A 19,438-nucleotide genomic window follows, 5' to 3' on the forward strand; every position below is an offset into this window, starting at 1 on the left:
GGGAGGGTTGTTGAAGCTGGATATCAAGTAACATTTCTAAAAGAGTAATCAGGAGAGAAAAAAAACTCAATGAAACTTTAACAAATTATAAACAATAAGAAATATCTTGCAGCAAATTCTGTATAATTTGTTTAGAATGGAAAATGCATGGGAACAAAAATATTTATAGAAATTTGACTTAATTTTTTGAAGCCCATTTACACTTCATGATTCCTGTGAGAACTACAGTTTATCTGTCATACCTTTAAACTATATTATACTCTGACTCCTTATTGAACAAGCAGTGGAAAAATCATATGAAGGTTTACTCATGTATTTCATTTATTATATACAAAACATGTCCTGACCATTCCCAGGCATTTGCCTAAATGGGGATAGTTATAAAAGAAGTTGTAACTTTATATACAGAACTGGAAAACTTATTATTGATTCCTATGTGATTGTAGCTGTTATTAACTATTGTATATAACTTCAATCAAGCATTTTCTTGTTCTTGGTTGCTGAAGATGACCAGGCGTTTCTATGAATTACTGCTGAATTAATTTATGTGAAAACTGGATAGAAGCAAATGATTACCAAGTTCCCAATCTGCTCCTGACTCCAGCCCCTATTCAAAGCTTTTGCTGATCCACTAAAATGTAGTTTCCCACAAATGGCTGGATTGTAAAACAAACAAGAATGTTTGCAAAGTAACATATGGACAAAATGCAGAAAATTGCATCCTAATATCTCAGGGGCTGTTTTGTGGATGAGGACCTTAGCTGGCACAGTACTGATATATTCACTTCTATTATACACAAGCTATTATATGTCAAGAGAAAACAAAAATAAAACTACAAGTGTTGGAAATCTGATCATAAAATACTGGAAGTCACAGCAGTTTGACCAGCTTCTGAAAGAAAAAATAACTTAATGTTTTTGATACAGCTCTTCAGCATAATGGGGATTGCTGCATTTTTTCAGCATATTCTGCTTTCTTTTTCATTATAAGTAATTTTTTGCAATAATAACTTACTGTTTCACGTGTGTCTATGTTTTCTTAAAATTATGTAAAGTTCACTTAAAGGCAAATGAACAAAAGTTTATTCAATTTTTTCCCCCAAATGATCACTATTTTAAACTAAATATGATATATAGGATCTTAGAAATCAGTTTATGTTACCATGTATTGTCTTTACCTGTTTTTTTCTGTATTTATGTGTGAACATTTACTTGCAGAACCATAATTACAAAACTGAACAACCTATTACGATCTGGTCTGACCATGTCAAGCAAGTACATGTAAGCCTATTTTTTTTTTTGGGGGGTAACATATTAATAGCTATGTTATGATAATACAGAGAAGAATCTATACAGTTGCATTTAGAGGTGTGCTTAAAATATTACACGGAGGGAATTAAAGACAAAGGTATACAATATACCAAAGCAGGACATTTTTTGGATCTAAATTTAACTGAAAACATAAGATCAAATAGTATTCAATTGATAATTTTCATTTGATAATTAAGGAAAATGCAGAGTTGCAAGATTTGATGTTGAAAATGTCCTTTATATAGTCTAATAAATTAAAGAAAAAGAAAAAAAACTGAAATTGTATCCTTGATAATAACTAGATTTTATCAGCTGTGGACACATTTGCAGACACTCTTACGCAAGCTTAAAAACTATTTCCCATCCATAAGCAATCTTGAGAAAACTAGTCTTTTTAATTGGATTATGCAAGTCTAGGTTGAATGCCTCATGTATTGAGATCAGTTAATTCGGAATTTCTGCCCACACTGGGCTCTCTGTTTCAACCTGAATCCCTGTGTGGTTGAGTATATGTGTTCCCATCTGAAAAGGAACTGTGTATAATTAGAAACCTCACTGACAGCTGTAGATTTACGAGGCAGGGGGTATGGAGGAGGAGGCCAACATTGACAGCTGCTTGACGCTTGTTAGAACAGTAATGGAAAAAAATGGCTAGGCCCAGAAGGTTATTTCAACAATCATATCTTGGGTTTAACTGGCTCAGTCCAGCTATTTTGAAGATTTATGGATGAGTGACATATTGGAATACTACAGTCCTTCTGTTGTTTTAGAGTCACATACTGTACATCAGAAAGCAAATGACTATTGAGGACTAACAAGCAATTTTGTTCAATTAAAGAAAGAAGCATGAATAATAGCCTAAAATAGGGATAAACTGGAATTGAAAATTAGTTGACATGCTTTTATATTTATGCAAGAAGCATAGGAACAAATTATTAGATTCAGAGGTATATACTGCTAACAAAATTGAGATCATTGAGATCGTTAAAATCATGAAAACATGGCTGTGAGACATAAGATAGAGCTAAGAATGTTTTACAAAGATGAATCTATTACGCTAGACAGAGGAGTGGTATTATTGCTAAGGTATGACATGACAACGTTTGAAAGGTTATACTAGCAGAAGGGTAGAAAGCAGGAGCAACATGACTAGAAATTAGTTGAATTAAAGGCAACAAAGTAGCAATTGATAAATGCAATTGATCATCAACTGAAATGAACTAGCTGTTTAGGCAATAAAGAGGTTGCAGTAATATAATTATGGTAGAATTCTCATATCCCAAAGGTAAAGTGGAAAGATCTGCGACAACTAAAAATATGGGGTAAAAGTTCAAGTAATTCCATACAGAAAGTGGACAACATGGGATGGATAATATGTTACTTTAGCATTTATCTATCCACCAGAGCTGACTAGCAACATGTTAATGCTAGGTTCTAATACTATTTGCATGGTTGGGTTGCATGTCATACTAGGGGGAACATTTCCACTGTTCACTATATGTAAAAAAAAATTATGAATCAGTGCAGAACATGTTTACAAATTTGTTACACATAGCACGCAACGGAAATCTTCCCCAATGAAAACTACAGCCTAAAATATATACATAAAATATATAGGTGCAAGACCTTAAAAGAGCACACTTTGAAGCTATAAAGAGAGTTCTAAAGAACACTAGGTTACAAGTGGAATTGGAAAACAAAACAGAGGAAAAATAAGAAAATGTTAAGACTACTGTCGGGAATGTGGGAAAGAAATATATGCCATGGAGAAAAAGAAGAAAATTGGCAAGACATAGACTGCAGTGGCTGAATGAAGAGGTCAAAACCAAACTAAAGGCTAAGCCAAATTGTTTGAATATGTGGTTACAAAAAAACAAAAATTGGGAATCACATCATCTGTCAAGGATAACTATAAGAGATAAAACAACCATAGAAAGGCTTTTATTAACACTGGAGAAAATACTCAAGCATTTTATAGGTTACTTTCAGTGTTCATTTAAAGATCAAAGACAGTGGAAGGATTAATCAGCATAGCTTTTGATGCAATAGGTCATAACGTACACATGCACTGGAATTTTTGAGGAAATAATTAAAATATTATCTACTGACTAAAAGATATCAATATAAATTTACAGATCTATCACTGCTAGAAGGGATCCATACACAAAAGAAGCGTGGGTTGGAGAATTAGCACTGTAGTGTTGTAATCCGATCTGTGTCCTGCATTCCCTTCCCATCTGGCTCTCTAGTGAGAGCGCAGGATCAGTGAAGTTACCCTATAATTTACTTGGATTTTCAGAAAGCATCCAATGAAGTTACATTAGAGGCTTTTAAAGTTATTAAAGTCCTTGGAATTGATGACAAATTAGCATCTACCTTGAAAAAGATATTGATGCTTTGGAGAGAGATCAGAGAAGATTGACAAGAATATTTCAATGACTTTCTATGGACTTGAAATTATGCTGGTGCGAATATTATACCCAGTAAACTCTCATGGTATCAGGACAGACTAAAGATCAGTGTCTTTACCCATTGAACCTGCAGAGGAAGACACACTTTTTTTTTAAAAAAGGACAACTTCTGTTGCGTTTTTGGGCCTTGCCTTGTGGAATGCTTTAGTGTTCGGTGAGGTTGTTAATCCAGTGAGATGTGGGCTGATTTAATTAGATCCTGTTACATTTTATTGTAAGATTAAGGTACCGAGTGTAACAATTTTTATTCCATCCGATACAAGGCACCTGGACTAAGAGGGTAGGTCCTCTATTTACTACCGGGACATGTCTTTTCTAATCTCTGCCATGCCTAAGGAACCCAAATTCCCCCTGTGTCCATTCGCAGGCACATTTTGGCCGCTGCTCCCCTTTTTTTTTTCTGTTGGCGCTTCTTGGTCCCTTCTCCCCTGTCTCCTCCCTTTCCTATCACCTAGCCACACCACCTTTCATTTCTCCTTTCTTATTTTTGGTGATTTCAGTCTCCATCTCAGCTCCTTTGCCCTTTCACCTATGAATTCTCTGCCCTCCTGTCTTCCCTAATCCTCTCCCTTTACATAAACTCTCCTACCCTTATTCATGTCTATACTCTTGCGTTGCTATCGCCTGCAGCCTCACTACTCCCATAGTCTCGATCACAAACTGCAGCTAAAAATTATTTTCCACAATTCACATGCAGTGGGCAATGTTGCTTTCCCCTGTATCTCAAGTCCATATATTTTTTAGATTGCTTAACTTTTTTAATGTATACCAAAGCTAAGGTCCCCTTTTGGACCATCGTGCTAATGTAACTTGTAAGATTTAGTAATGTGATAACAATACCCATTTTGTCCATTGGTCACTGACTCGCCGTATAATTAGGCAATTGAGCGGAAAGGCCTGCGGCCTACTCCACAACCAATGCGCCTAATGCTCCCCAATATTGCTGGCTCATGCATAGTTTGTTGGCAGCCTGAACACAATTTGTGCACAAGGCTTGTTACAGTTCCGATTTTTGTTTTATTAAGCCTGTTCCCCGTACTACAGTTGAAGTGCCTGAGCAGCAGACTAGTCGATCAGCACCCATTACAAATGAATGCTTTAAAGAAGGGCAAGCAGAAAATCTTTAACATTTTTTACCTTCCGCTAGGGCTATCCAGCTTACCTCCTGCTCCACGTAATGCCTCAAAAGACTTTTTTTCCTGCAGCATTGTGTTTCTCCCCTCCGCCCCCTCCCCCTCCCAAAAAAGGTCTTTCTGCTAGTGGTAGAAATCCCCCTTTCTCTACATTGGTCTCTCTGAGCATCCCATGACCTCGGAGTATGGGACTTAATCATCCCCATAGGGGAGGGGGGAAGATTGAAGAAATAGAGCCTAAAGCAACTTAGTATCACAACATTCAGTTATAATGATGCGTTAATGTCTGTGTTTAACAACATGTCATAAGTTATCAAATGGATTTGAAAATGGAACCTCTTACCAAATAATCCTCCGGCAACCATTACTTAGTTTAAGACAATTAGCAAGTTAAATGTAGAGCAGATCCATGAATCTTCTTTAAGTATTGATGATCAGCCATTGCTAATGATGGTATCCACACCTGGATTTTCATTGACACCAAATCCTAACACGAACTTCTGTGTTGAAAATATTTGTTCTAAAACTAAGCAAGAGTAATTGTTTTCTCTCTCTCTTTCAAAACAGGGCGTCACTGCAATAAAGACTGGTGATACTCCATTTAGAAAACATACCTCATTTACTAAACCAATCATGGAAACATTGGATAGCTAACAACTTACACCCTGGAAAATAACCTGGTTCCCATTCACAGAAATAAATCATTTACAGAAATCAGACAGAATGTATATATTGTACATGTTGCTCCTTATTGTCTTCGAACTAATACCTAGTCTATGAGGGACTTTTTCTTCTTACTTTTTTTTTGCAGAATCTGTATCATTAATTTATCATCAATTCTGAGACAAATAAAGGTCTGCTAAAAGATTAGAAACTAAACTTTTTGTACGTTTCAAAGTGTCTAGTAATAATGCAGATGAAATGAACAGTTTGTGCCAGAAACTGGGTCCCACCTAGTTAGACAACAGAAATTATGGGGTAAAAATTCCACAACACCTCCCCTGCTGTATGCCTGCAATGCAAGTTGCAAAATTGTACATTCCCAGCCTGCAATTTTGTATCCATTAAAATTAATGGGCATAAAATCATAGGTTCGGAGTGCATGAATTTGCGCAATGCTCTACCAGCATACACTAGTGGCATAGTGAACTTTTAACCTCTATTTTATCAGTTTTTGACGTTGTGCTTGCATTCTCAGTAAAAAAAAAATGTGTTCTCCACGGGTGGATTTGAACATACAGGCCCTGAAGACCCGTGATCCAGCTCTGCCACCGTAACAATGACGGGGTGGGATTTCCATTGCACCCCAGAGCAAAGTGCCATTGGATTTCTTAGGGTCAGTCAATTTGAATAATGTTGGCGGGCACCCAAACCAGTATCAGCAGAGCTGGGCCAGCCACTAGATAAGGTGGTAAGAAAAATACAGTGCTGGGCAACTATTTGGGGGCGAAGCAGGCAGGTCCAGCTGAGGAACGAAATAAACAGAACAAATCGGACTCTTTTCAGGAAGGCCTTTAATCTGGTGCCAAAAAGTCTTTTCCTAAGTGTTCCAGGCTATAAGTCCAGTATGGAAAACTCTTGTGGGCCCCACTTCCGCTGCTAAAATCTACTTGCATGCATACGGTACATTGGGGGCACAGGAGGCCAGACTAACCGGAATTCTGCCCAATGATGCCACCACACTCGGCACAACTCCATTTATTATGTCAGGTCGCAAGGGGGCTGACGCAACAAGCACCCGCCTCCACCCGCACAGCAACTCCTGCTGTAAGTTTCAATGGGACGGAGACCCGGCATCATCAGGTCCCATTCCAATTTCAGCCAGTAAAAGTCCTGAATCCGCAGTTAAGTGTGTGGGTTTTGGAGCCAAAAAATGGTCTCATGCAAGCCTTTCCAAGTACAATTAATGTTATGTGGTATTCCAAGAGGTAAAAACAGGCCGGTTTTGTCTGTATTTCAATTCTTTATTAGAAGCTTCACTTTGAAGTTTGTAGATGATATGAAAATTGGCCGTGTGGTTGATAGTGAGGAGGAAAGCTGTAGACTGCAGGAAGATATCAATGGACTGGTCAGGTGGGTAGAAAAGTGGCAAAATGGAATTCAGTCCAGCGAAGTGTGAGATAATACCTTTGGGGAGGGCAAACAGGCAAGGGAGAACACAATAAATGGGAGGATACTGAGAGGTGTAGAGGAACAAAGGGACCTTGGAGTGCATGTCCACAGATTCCTGTAGGTAGCAGGACAGGTAGGTACGGTGGTTAAAAAGGCGTATGGGATACTTTATCAGCCGAGGCATAGAATATAAGAACAGGGAGGTTATGCTAGAACTGTATAAAACATTGGTTAGGCCACAACTTGAGTACTGTGTACAGTTCTGTTCACCACATTGCAGGAAAGATGTGATTGCACTAGAGAGGGTACAGAGGAGATTTACGAGGATGTTGCCAGGGCTGGAGAATTTTAGCTATGAGAAAAGATTGGATAAGCTGGGGATGTTTTCTTTGGAACAAAGGAGGCTGAGGGGAGATTTAATTGAGGTCTATAAAATTATGACGGGACTAGATAGAGTGGATAGGGAGGACATATTTCCCTTAGCAGAGGGATCAGTGATCAGGGGGCATAGATTTAAAGTAATGGGTAGAAGGATTAGAGGGGAGCTGAGGAGAATTTTTTTCACCCAGAGGCTGATGGGGTCTGGAACTCACTGCCTGAAAGGGTGGTAAAGGCAGAAACCCTCAACTCACTTAAAAAGTACTTGGATATGCACTTGAAGTGCCGTGACCTACAGGGCTACGAACCAAGTGCTGGAAAGTGGGATTAAAGTGGATAGCTCTTTTTCGGCCGGCACGGACACAATGGACTGAATAGCCTCCTTCTGTGCCGTAACTTTCTATGATTCTATGAAGTAGCAGCAGTAACCTCCAACGAGTCACATACATGGGCACCTGGCTAGCTGGTAAGAACATACTTCATCCCAAATGTTCTTTATAAAATTCTTTGGAGAAATTTCTAAATTGAAATAAATCAATAAATAATTGCTCATGGTCGATGCTTTGTGAACTGGATATTACATCGAACTTGGCTTTGTTGAATATCAACAAGAAGTTTTGTAGGTTGATTTTGGATTTCAAATCAACAAACTTGCAATATAGTTAAACAAGTTTGATGTGGTTCATATGTACCTAATTGTAACAGAGTGAGAGAGGGACGATATGTAAGCCATAGAATGTTGCGAGATCTATATCCAAGATAGGAATTCCAAAAGAGATTCTGACAGATCCGGGACTCCGTTTGTATCTAAACTAATGGGAGACCTATGCACATTGTTAAAGATTAAGGCTCTACGAACCTCGGTATATCATCCCCAGACCAATGGGTTGGTAGAGTGTTTCAAAAAAACATTGAAAAGTATGTTAAAGTAGTAGACAGAACTGTGATGCCTTGTTACCACACATACTGGACTGGATTTTCCTGTGAGCAGCGAATGAGCAGAGAATGAACAGCGCCCACAGTTGGTTAGTCTTGCACTTGCCCGTATACTTTGCATGGGCTTTTGCACGACAAATTCCTCTCATGGAGCTCTCAATCCAGCACGACACCCTCTTCCGGGCATCTGGGACCTGTGTGAATGGATCAAGCAGCTGTGTATCCCCTTAACCAATCAGATTGAAGCAGTGTAGAGTCTGAACCAGGAAGTGTTAGAATAGTGAATTCAATGTCAAATCAAGTACAGAAAATGAAATAAAGAGAGGGTAAGAAATATTGAATTAAGAGACGGAAATAAAAGAGTCAAAGAAAAAGTAAAAAAATTTTTAAAAATTACTTTTTTTTAAATGTCCAACAACAATTAAAATCTGAAGGAATGAGTCTCCACACTTGTAAAAGTTAATTTTCAGTGCCAGAAAGCTTGTTTGGCAGTCATTAAGACTTACCACACCGTTAAAGGTGTGCTTAGACTTGAAATGACTTGACGTACCTTAGTTCGTATCCATCAGGTGAGTGCAGGAACTTCCGTTCATTTGAATAGGGAGTCAGCCAGCGAGATGCTGTTCTCGTAGAGTTTTTGGAGGAGGCGTGCATCTGGTACAGCAACTTCCGGATTTCCACATTTAACTGTGCATGTGCAGTTGCCGGAAGTTGCTCCACCAGATGCACAGAAATAACGGTGAGCCCTGTTAGTCTCGCTGTTATTTTCACAGGAAAATCCGGCCTAATGTTTGCAATTCGTGAAGTTCCCCAGGCCTCCACTGGGTTTTCACCTTTTGAGTTTCTCTGAGGGAGACAACCTCATGGACTTCTAGATATTATTAGAGAGGAATGGGAGGAACAGAATAGTCCATTGCGAAATGTGGTGGAATACATCCTGAAAATGAGGGAGAGGGTGAAGACAGTCACCCAAAGTAAGGGAATACCTGGAAAAGGCCCAAGCAAAGCAGGCCAGGGTCAGGCAGTTATGACAGGGCGACCGCGTTTTGCTTCTGCTTCCCATGCCTGGGAACAAACCAATGGCTCAATGGCAGGGCCCATGCGAGATTGTAGAACATGTAGGGTAAGTAAACTACAAAGTTAGGCAGCCTGGGAGAAGACAGAAGGAGCAGATCTAGCATATTAATCTGCTAAAACCATGGAGAGATTAGGAGATTCTTATGTTCGAGTCGGGGCCTCATTTGGAAACTAAGACCCGAGAAACCGGGGCAGTTCACCTAGGTACAGTAGCGACTAAAACTGCTAAAATTAGTTGAAAGAAATAGGGATTTTTTACCTCTTGACTCGGGAAAACTCATGTTATTAAATATGATATCATAATGCCTCTAGGGATAACAGTCTCGGTGAAACCGTATCGGATTCCTAAGGTGAAGAGACAGGAGGTCTCCCAACAGGTCAGGACCATGCTAGATCTAGGGGTAATAGAAGAATCTCACAGTGAATGATCAAACCCTATAGTCATGGTATGAAAACCCAATGGGTCGTGGAGATTCTGTAATGATTTTAGAAAATTAAACCATGTATCCAAGTTGATGCTTACCCCATGCCTAGGGTGGATGAGCTAATTGAACATCTGGGAAATGCCAACTTCTTGTCCACTCTGGACCTTACGAAAGGGTATTGACAGATAGCGTTAAGGGATTCTGCCAAAGAAAAATCTGCCTTTGTAACACCTGGCGGTCGATAGCAGTACCGAGTGGTGCCAATTGGTGCATGGGATCCTGCCACTTTTCAGCGGCTAATGGATCAGATTTTGAGGCCTCATGCTCATTACACCGCTGCGTATCTAGATGATATCGTAATCTATAGCAGCGACTTAGAGTCGCATCAACAAAAATTAGAAGCAGTGCTGGATAGATTAAGAAAGGCAGGTTGACAGCCAACCCAGGGAAAAGCCATTTGGGTTTGCTGGAGGCACGTTACTTGGGGGTATGTAGTCGGGGGCGGACTAGTTAAGCGCCAGCTTGACAAAGTAGAGGTTAATAGGAAATGGCCTAGACCCGTGACAAAACAAAAAGTAAGAACTTTTCTGGGCCTCGTCTGATATTATCAACGATTTATCCTGGACTTCACCACCAGGACAGCCCCTTTGACAAATCTAATCATTTCTTGGGAGCCGAATATAGTCCGACGGAGTGGAAACAGCATTTGGGGACCTCCAGGATGCCTTGTGCTCTGACCCAGTACTGATCGTTCCGGATTTCTCCCAGGAGTTCATCCTCATAAAACATAAAAGTGGACTGTAAAAGCTTCTACAAGTATGTAAAAAGAAAAAGATTAGTGAAAACAAATGTAGGTCCCTTACAGTCAGAAACGGGAGAATTTATAATGGGGAACAGGGAAATGGCAGAGCAATTAAACAAATACTTTGGTTCTGTCTTCACAGAAGAGGACACAAATAACTTCCCAGAAATGCTAGGGAACCAAGGGACTAGTGAGAAGGAGGCATTAAAGGAAATTAGTAGTAGTGAAAAAATAGTGCTGGAGAAATTAATGGGACTGAAAGCCGATATATCCCCAGGGCCTAAAAATCTGCATCCCAGAGTACTAAAAGAGGTAGCCATGGAAATAGTGGATGCATTAGTTGTTGTCTTCCAAAATTCTATAGATTATGGAACAGTTCCTGTAGATTGGAGGATGGCAAATGTAACCCCGCTATTTAAAAAAGGAGGGAGAGAGAAAACAGGGAACTACAGACTGGTTAGCCTAACATCAATAGTTGGGAAAATGCTAGCGTCTATTATAAAGGATGTGATAACACGACATTTAGAAAACATCAACGGGATTAGACAAACTCAACATGGATTTATGAAAGGGAAATCATGTTTGACAAACCTACTGGAGTTTTTTGATGATGTAACTGGTAGAATAGATAAGGGAGAACCAGTGGATGTGGTTTATATGGATTTTCAGAAGGCCTTTGATAAAGTCCCACATAAGAGGTTAGTGTGCAAAATTAAAGCACATGGGATTGGGAGTAATATACCGGCATGGATTGAAAATTGGATAACAGACAGGAAACAGTAGGAATAAATGGGTCTTTTTCGGGGTGGCAGGCGGTGACTAGTGGGGTACCGCAAGGATCAGTGCTTGGGCCCCAGCAATTCACAATATATATCAATGATTTGGATGAGGGAACCAAATGTAATATTTCCCTGTTTGCTGACGACACAAAATGAGGTGGGATGGTGAGTTGTGAGGAGGATGCAAAGAGGCTTCAAGGCGATTTAGACAAGTTGAGTGAGTGGGCAAATACATGGCAGATGCAATATAATGTGGATAAATGTGAAGTCATCCACTTCGGAAGGAAAAACAGAAAGGCAGAGTATTATTTAAATGATGATAGATTGGGGAATGTTGATGTACAAAGGGACCTGGGTGTCCTTGTACACCAGTCACTGAAAGCAAACATGCAGGTGCAGCAAGCAGTTAGGAAGGCAAATGGTATATTGGCCTTCATTGCAAGGATGTCTTACTGCAGTTATACAGGGCCTTGGTGAGACCACACCTGGAGTATTGTGTGCAGTTTTGGCCTCCTTACCTAAGAAAGGATATACTTACCATAGAGGGAGTGCAGTGAAGGTTCACCAGACTCATTCCTGGGATGGCAGGACTGTCGAATGAGGAGAGATTGGATCGACTCAGCCTGTATTCACTCAAGTTTAGAAGAATGAGAGGGGATCTCATTGAAACATATAAAATTCTGACAGGGCTAGACAGACTGGATGCAGAGAGAATGTTTCCCCTGGCTGGGGGGTCCAGAACGAGGGGTCACTGTCTCAGGATACGGGATAGGATGTTTAGGACTGAGATGAGGAGAAATTTCTTCACTCAGAGGGTGGTGAACCTGTGGAATTCTCTACCACAGAAGGTTGTGGAGGCCAAGTCACTGAATATATTTAAGATGGAGCTGGATAGATTTCTAGACACAAAAGGCATCAAGGGGTATGGGGAGAGAGCGGGAATATGGTATTGAGATAGAGGATCAGCCATGATCATATTGAATGGCGGAGCAGGCTCGAAGGGCCGAATGGCCTACTCCTGCTCCTATTTTCTATGTTTCTATGTTTCCAGATGGATGCATCAGATGTTGGGCTAGGGGCAGCATTGTCCCAGGTTATTGAAGGGGCCGAGCATCCCATAATGTATCTGAGTAGAAAGTTGCTACCTCGAGAACGCAACTATGCTATAGTCGAGAAAGAGTTTTCAGCAATCAAATGGGTGGTGGAGACACTAGCGTACTATTTATTAGGGAGAATCTTCCGGCTGGTAGTTGATCATTAAGTGGATACAGGCAAATAAGGAAAAGAATGCCCGGGTTACACGTTGTTTTTTGTCCCTCCAACCATATGTCTTTACAGTTGAGCATAGAGCCAGATTGGCACATGAGAATGTGGATGCCCTCTCTCGAATGTCGTGCCTTATGATAGAAATCACTCAAGCCCCTGTCTCTTTGCTGGTGGGGGGAATATGTAGCAGAGTGAGAGAAGGACGATATGAAAGCCATAGGATGTTGAGGGCTTTGTATCCGAAATAGGGATACAACTATAAAAAGTTATATAAAAGGTGGTATAGCATTAAGAAATCGTTGACCTTAATTGCCTTTAACCAGAAACAACTCCCAGCCTGTGAGAATAAAAAGCAGGGAAATGGTTCAGTTAGGGAGAGGGATAAGAGGTAAGCAATACCCTATCACTGTCTTATTCATTGCTGGAAGTAAAGACCCTATGTGGATGTGGGCGTTCATGGGATCTGGGTGTTGCTGGTGAGGCCAGCATTTATTGCCCATCCCTAATTGCCCTTGAGAAGGTGGTGGTGAGCCACCTCCTTGAACTGCTGCAGTCCGTGTGGTGAAGTTTCTCCCACAGTGCTGTTAGGTAGGGAGTTCCAGGATTTTGACCCAGCGATGATGAAGGAACGGCGATATATTTCCTATTCCTATCTCCCTTGTGTGTTTATCCAGTTTTCCCTTAAATGCATCTATGCTATTCACCTCAACTACTCCTTGTGGTAATGAGTTCCACATTCTCACCACTCTGAGTAAAGAAGTTCCTCCTGAATTCCCTATTGGATTTATTGGTTATTATCTTATATTTATGGCCCCTAGTTTTGGACTCCCCACAAGTGGAAAGATTTTCTGTACGCCTGCCCAATCAAACCCTTTCATAATCTAAAGACATTGAGCCAGTTGGATTTATTACAACAATCTAGTAGCTTTCATAGTCACTTTTTCCTCTGGTGTCAGTTGACAAATTGCCAGATTCACTGAATTTAGTTTCTCAGCTTGCAATCATGTGAACTCCTGACATCTGGGGTATTAGTCCTTTGCTAATCAGCTCTTGATTGTTTCCCATTGTTCCAATTTGTTGCTCTTTGTAGTTGATTTTCATTCCTGGTAAAACTTTCACCAGATTGATGTGCAGCTATCAACAGAAGAAGCCCAAAAGTTCATGGCCGTAGAACTGAAATACCTACCCAAGACTTGCATTCAAACAAGTATGACTGGAAGAAACAATTTTGGTTCTTTTGTGTGTCATACAAATAATTAAACTACCAAGCATCAGTGGAAAAATGCATTTTTACTTACTAACTTTTTTTTGTATGCCAGAGAAATAAAGAGTGTAAGGATAAACCCGGCAACTACAGGCGAATCAGTTTAACCTCGATGGCGGGGAAGCTTTTAGAAACGATAATCTGGGACAAAATTAATAGACACTTGGACAAGTACGGATTAATAAAGGGAAGCCAGCATGGATTTGTTAAAGGCAAATTGTATTTAACTAACTTGATTGAGTTTTTTGATGAGGTAACAGAGAGGGTTGATGTCGTGTATATGGACTTTCAAAAGGCGTTTGATAAAGTGCCACATAATAGGCTTATCAGCAAAATTGAAGCCCATGGAATAAAAGGGGCAGTGGCAGCATGAATACGAAATTGACTAAGTGACAGGAAACAGAGTAGTGGTGAACAGATGTTTTTCAGACTGGAGGAAGCTATACAGTGGTGTTCCCCAGGGGTCGGTACTAGGACCACTGCTTTTTTGATATATATTAATGACTTGGATTTGAGTGTACAGGGCATAATTTCAAAATTTGCAGATGATGCAAAACTTGGCAATGTAGTAAACAGTGAGGAGGATAGTAATAGACTTCAAGAGGACATAGACAGGCTGGTGGAATGGGCGGACACATGGCAGATGAAATTTAACACAGAGAAGTGCAAAGTGATATATTTTGGCAGGAAAAATGAGAAGATGCGATTATAAACCAAGTGGTACAATTCTAAAGGGGGTGCAGGAACAGAGAGACCGGGGGGTATATGTGCACAAATCTATGAAGGTAGCAGGACAGGTTGAGAAAGCAGTTAAAAAGCATACTGGGATGCTGGGCTTTTTAAATAGAGGCATAGAGTACAAAAGTTATGATAGAGTCATAGACATTCACTCAGAGGGTTGTGAAGCTTTGGAATTCTCTACCCAAGGGGGCTGTGGATGCTGAGTCGTTGAATATATTCAAGGCTGAGATAGACAGATTTCTGGGCTCTAGGGGAATCAAGGGATATGGGAATCGGGCAGGAAAAGTGGAGTTGAGGTCGAAGATCAGCCATGATCTGATTGAATGGCGGAGCAGGCTCGAGGGATCAAGTGGCCTACTCCTGCTCGTATTTCTTATGTTCTTATAAAAAGCTCAATGGGCTGAATGGCCTCCTGTGCTGTGTAACCATTCTATGATTCTCTATGATAAAGTTGATAGCTATAAGGCTACAAAATATTTTTCCATATTATATAAGTGATAGTTGCATTTTAATGGCAGCAGACCACCATATTCCAGTACTCCAAACAGTTGGATAAATTAGTCTGTTATTGTATTATTTGATTATTTTCTGAGTGAAGGTAAGGTGCTGCTCATAAGCTTTATCTTTGGGACACATCAGTTATCCATACTAACTCTCTGGCATCAGTTGTAATATATCCTGTGAGGCAATATCATTTGTGAACATCATTTCAGTAGTGAACAAGGTAATTACTGAAAATACAACAAAATATAATTTAGTGCTTCTGTGATTTTAGTTTATAAAGCATGCACTGGAGTAATTAAGCATCTGGTAACTTTGGAATTCATTTGAAAAATCAATGTGTTTGGTTTGTCAATCTAGAGTGTCAAAATCTGGACTTTACATCTCCAGTGTGGGATTTTAGATACATGATCACAATAACAATAAAAGAATTATTACAACTTAATGAATTTGTAATGTTAAGCTAATTAATTCATACATTTTGCATATCTGTTGGCTAACACTTTCATTGGTATGAAGCTTACTAGATGGTATACCTTGGGGAGAAGAGCATTGAAAAAGTTGTCAATCTTAATTGCAAATAAGGACTTGATCTCACAATTATCAGACTTCAGCTATTAATTTCTATGCATGTACTTAAAGTTTACATGAAGCTGTCTGAGGTAATGATTCTTGTAATCAGAATATGTCATTTGCATCTAATTTCACATGTTGCTGTTAAAGAAAGATAATTCTTGATTTCAACGACTGCATTATCATGGGGATGATAATTGGATGGGTTGTATAATGGACCGATGATCCGCTCCTCCAGACTACCGTCCAATGGTGAAGATGAAAATTTACTCCAATACGTTTTTGTATGTCTCACTCCCAACTCAATTAAAAAAAAAATTGTTCTTGACATGTGGTGAGCCTTCTCCTTGAACCGCTGTGATAATGGTGTGGTGATGTTAGGTACAGAATTCCCGGATATGGACCCAGTGACAGTGAAGGAACGATAATTCAGGGTGGTATCTGACTTGGGGAAGGGGGCAAGTTGTTAGTTTTTCAGTATTTTAAGTGATTTATTTACAATAACAAGTGACATTCCCAAATGTTTTACAAGGAAAAATGAATGGGAGTCTAAAACAATCAACAGTAAATTGAATGCACTATGTTCCACATTTTTATTAGTGCTATTTGAAAATGCATCAGAGCATCAATATTATCCTTTATTTGTCCACTGGTTATTATTTGAACAAATGGAACATATTTGACTTTGTTCAAGTGATCAATATGGTACAGGTTAGTTGGAATAATGCGATCTCCCTTTGGTGTGCTGACTGTGCATTTACCTGAACTGGAGAAGACAAACTTCTACTGCATGGACCAAGCTTTCCTAAGTTATTAACCTAAGACTTATTGCTGAGAGAACTAAGTTGGAGGGATGCAGTCAGAGACCTTTTCCTGTATTTTCCTATTATTTTTGTTGCTTTTCTCCCATAGTTTACTATGTAAATACGTGTGCAAATTCAACAATGATCTTTTTTTCCCTCATTTTTCTTTATTGGAATAATTTTATGAATTCCATGGAGCTTTGCATAGCAGGAGCGCATTTTAGTATTTCAAATGCTTGCTCCCTATAGTTTTCTGTCCATTAAAATGAAAATGATTTTCACATTTATGCACACATAAACCACCACCTGGAATTTCAGCAGGGGTTCTCCTGATCTCCCACTACAACCGCGGAAGCTGCAGAACCCCAGTGAAAAATCAACTGATATGTATGATGTGCTCCCTAAGGCAACCAAGCAAAGCTGCAGGAGACCATGGTCCCAAGTAACTCTCCCAATCACAGCTACCAGCATCTTTCCTTGATATAAATTAAAATGTCCTCTTCACTTGGGAATCTGTCAAGCTTCCTTTTTAAAGGACTGCAGTGAATTCATACTGACCACACAGTCAGGTAATCTGTTCCAGAGGGTGATGGTACTCCACAAAAAGAAATATTTCTTGTTATCTAACCTAACTTTTTGCCTATGGTTTGATATGGATGTCCTCTAGTCCTACCATTCCTCTCCATCTCAAATAAGCTATGTAACTAGAACAAGCACAATCCCTTTAAAAACCTCAATGATGATTTTTTTTTTATTCGTTCATGGGATGTGGGCATCGCTCGCAAGGCCAGCATTTAGTGCCCATCCCTAATTGCCCTTGAGAAGGAGTCATGAGTTCAAATCCCGCCACGGCAGCTAGGGAATTTAAATTCAATTAATTAAATAAAATCTGGAATTAAAAAAAATTAGTATCAGTAATGGTGGCCATGAAACTACCGGATTGTCGTAAAAACCCATCTGGTTCACTAATGTCCTTTAGGGAAGGAAGCCTGCCGTCCTTACCCGGTCTGGCTGATATGTAACTCCAGACCCACAGCAATGTGGTTGATTCTTAATTGCCCTCTGAAATGGCCCAGCAAGCCACTCAGTTGCAAAATCTAGTAAAGAAAGTCATAATAAGAATAAAACCGGATGAACTACCCGGCATCGGACCACTAGGCACCGGACACGACAAAGGCAAACCAAGCCCAGTCGACCCTGCAAAGTCCTCCTCATGAACATCTGGGGACTTGTGCCAAAATTGGGAGAGCTGTCCCACAGACTAGTCAAGCAACAGCCTGACATAGCCATACTCACAGAATCATACCTGTCAGCCAACATCCCAGATTCTTCCATCACCATCCCTGGGTATGTCCTATCCCACCGGCAGGACAGACCGACCAGAGGTGGCGGTACAGTGATATACAGTCAGGAGGGATTGGCCCTGAGAGTCCTCAACATTGACTCTGGACCCCATGAAATCTTATGGCGTCAGGTCAAACATGGGCAAGGAAACCTCCTGTTGATTACCACCTACCGCCCTCCCTCAGCTGATGAATCAGTCCTCCTCCATGTTGAGCAACACTTGGAGGAAGCACTGAGGGTAGCAAGGGCACAAATGTATTCTGGGTGGGGGACTTCAATGTCTGACACCAGGAGTGGCTCGGTAGCACCTCTACTGACCGAGCTGGCCGAGTCCTGAAGGATATAGCTGCCAGACTGGGCCTGCGGCAGGTGGTGAGCGAACCAACATGAGGGAAAAACCTACTCGACCTCATCCTCACCAATCTACTTAAATGCATCTATCCATGACAGTATTGGTAGGAGCGACCACCGCACAGTCCTCGTGGAGACAAAGTCCGGTCTTCACACTGAGGACACCATCCAACGTGTTGTGTGGCACTACCATCGTGCTAAATGGGATAGATTCAGAACAGATCTAGCAGCTCAAAACTGGGCATCCATGAGGCGCTGTGGGCCATCAGCAGCTGCAGAATTGTATTCCAGCACAATCTGTAACCTCATGGCCCGGCATATTCCTCACCCTACCATTTCCAACAAGCCATGGGATCAACCCTGGTTCAATGAGGAGTGTAGAAGAGCATGCCAGGAGCAGCACCAGGCATACCTAAAAATTAGTTGCCAACCTGGTGAAGCTACAACTCAGGACTACATGCATGCTAAACAGTGGAAGCAACATGCTACAGACAGAGCTAAACGATTCCACAACCAACGGATCAGATCAAAGCTCTGCAGTCCTGCCACATCCAGTCATGAATGGTGGTGGACAATGAAACAATTAACGGGAGGAGGAGGCTCTGTAAACATCCCCATCCTCAATGATGGCGGAGTCCAGCATGTGAGTGCAAAAGACAAGGCTGAAGTGTTTGCAACCATCTTCAGCCAGAAGGGCCGAGTGCATGATCCATCTCGGCCTACTCCCGATATCCCCACCATCACAGAAGCCGGTCTTCAGCCAATTCGTTTCACCCCACGTGATATCAAGAAATGGCTGAGTGCACTGGATACAGCGAAGGCTATGGGCCCCGACAACATCCAGGCTGTAGTTTTTTTTTTATTCGTTCACGGGATGTGGGCATCGCTGGCGAGGCTGGCATTTATTGCCCATCCCTAATTGCCCTCGAGATTGTGCTCCAGAACTAGCTGCGCCTCTACCCAAGCTGTTCCAGTACAGCTACAACACTGGCATCTACCTGACAATGTGGAAAATTGCCCAGGTGTGTCCTGTCCACAAAAAGCAGGACAAATCCAATCCGGCCAATTACCGCCCCATCAGTCTACTCTCAATCATCAGCAAAGTGATGGATGGTGTCGTCGACAGTGCTATCAAGCAGCACTTACTCACCAATAACCTGCTCACCAATGC

General features: G+C 40.8%; 1 protein-coding gene across 1 annotated transcript in view; it reads left to right on the top strand.

Moving 5' to 3' along the window:
• Positions 1-5,971, top strand: part of spag8 (sperm associated antigen 8) — a 40,519-nt gene extending 34,548 nt beyond the window's left edge. Inside the window, exons 5-6 of the mRNA XM_067994220.1 lie at positions 1,219-1,281; positions 5,483-5,971. Of these exons, the coding sequence (XP_067850321.1) occupies positions 1,219-1,281; positions 5,483-5,569 (150 nt within the window). The 3' untranslated portion in view covers positions 5,570-5,971. The remainder of the gene's footprint in view (positions 1-1,218; positions 1,282-5,482) is intronic.
• Positions 5,972-19,438: the final 13,467 nt, after the last annotated feature.

Source organism: Heptranchias perlo, chromosome 1 (assembly GCF_035084215.1).
Source record: "Heptranchias perlo isolate sHepPer1 chromosome 1, sHepPer1.hap1, whole genome shotgun sequence".
Taxonomy (NCBI): Eukaryota; Metazoa; Chordata; class Chondrichthyes; order Hexanchiformes; family Hexanchidae; genus Heptranchias; species Heptranchias perlo.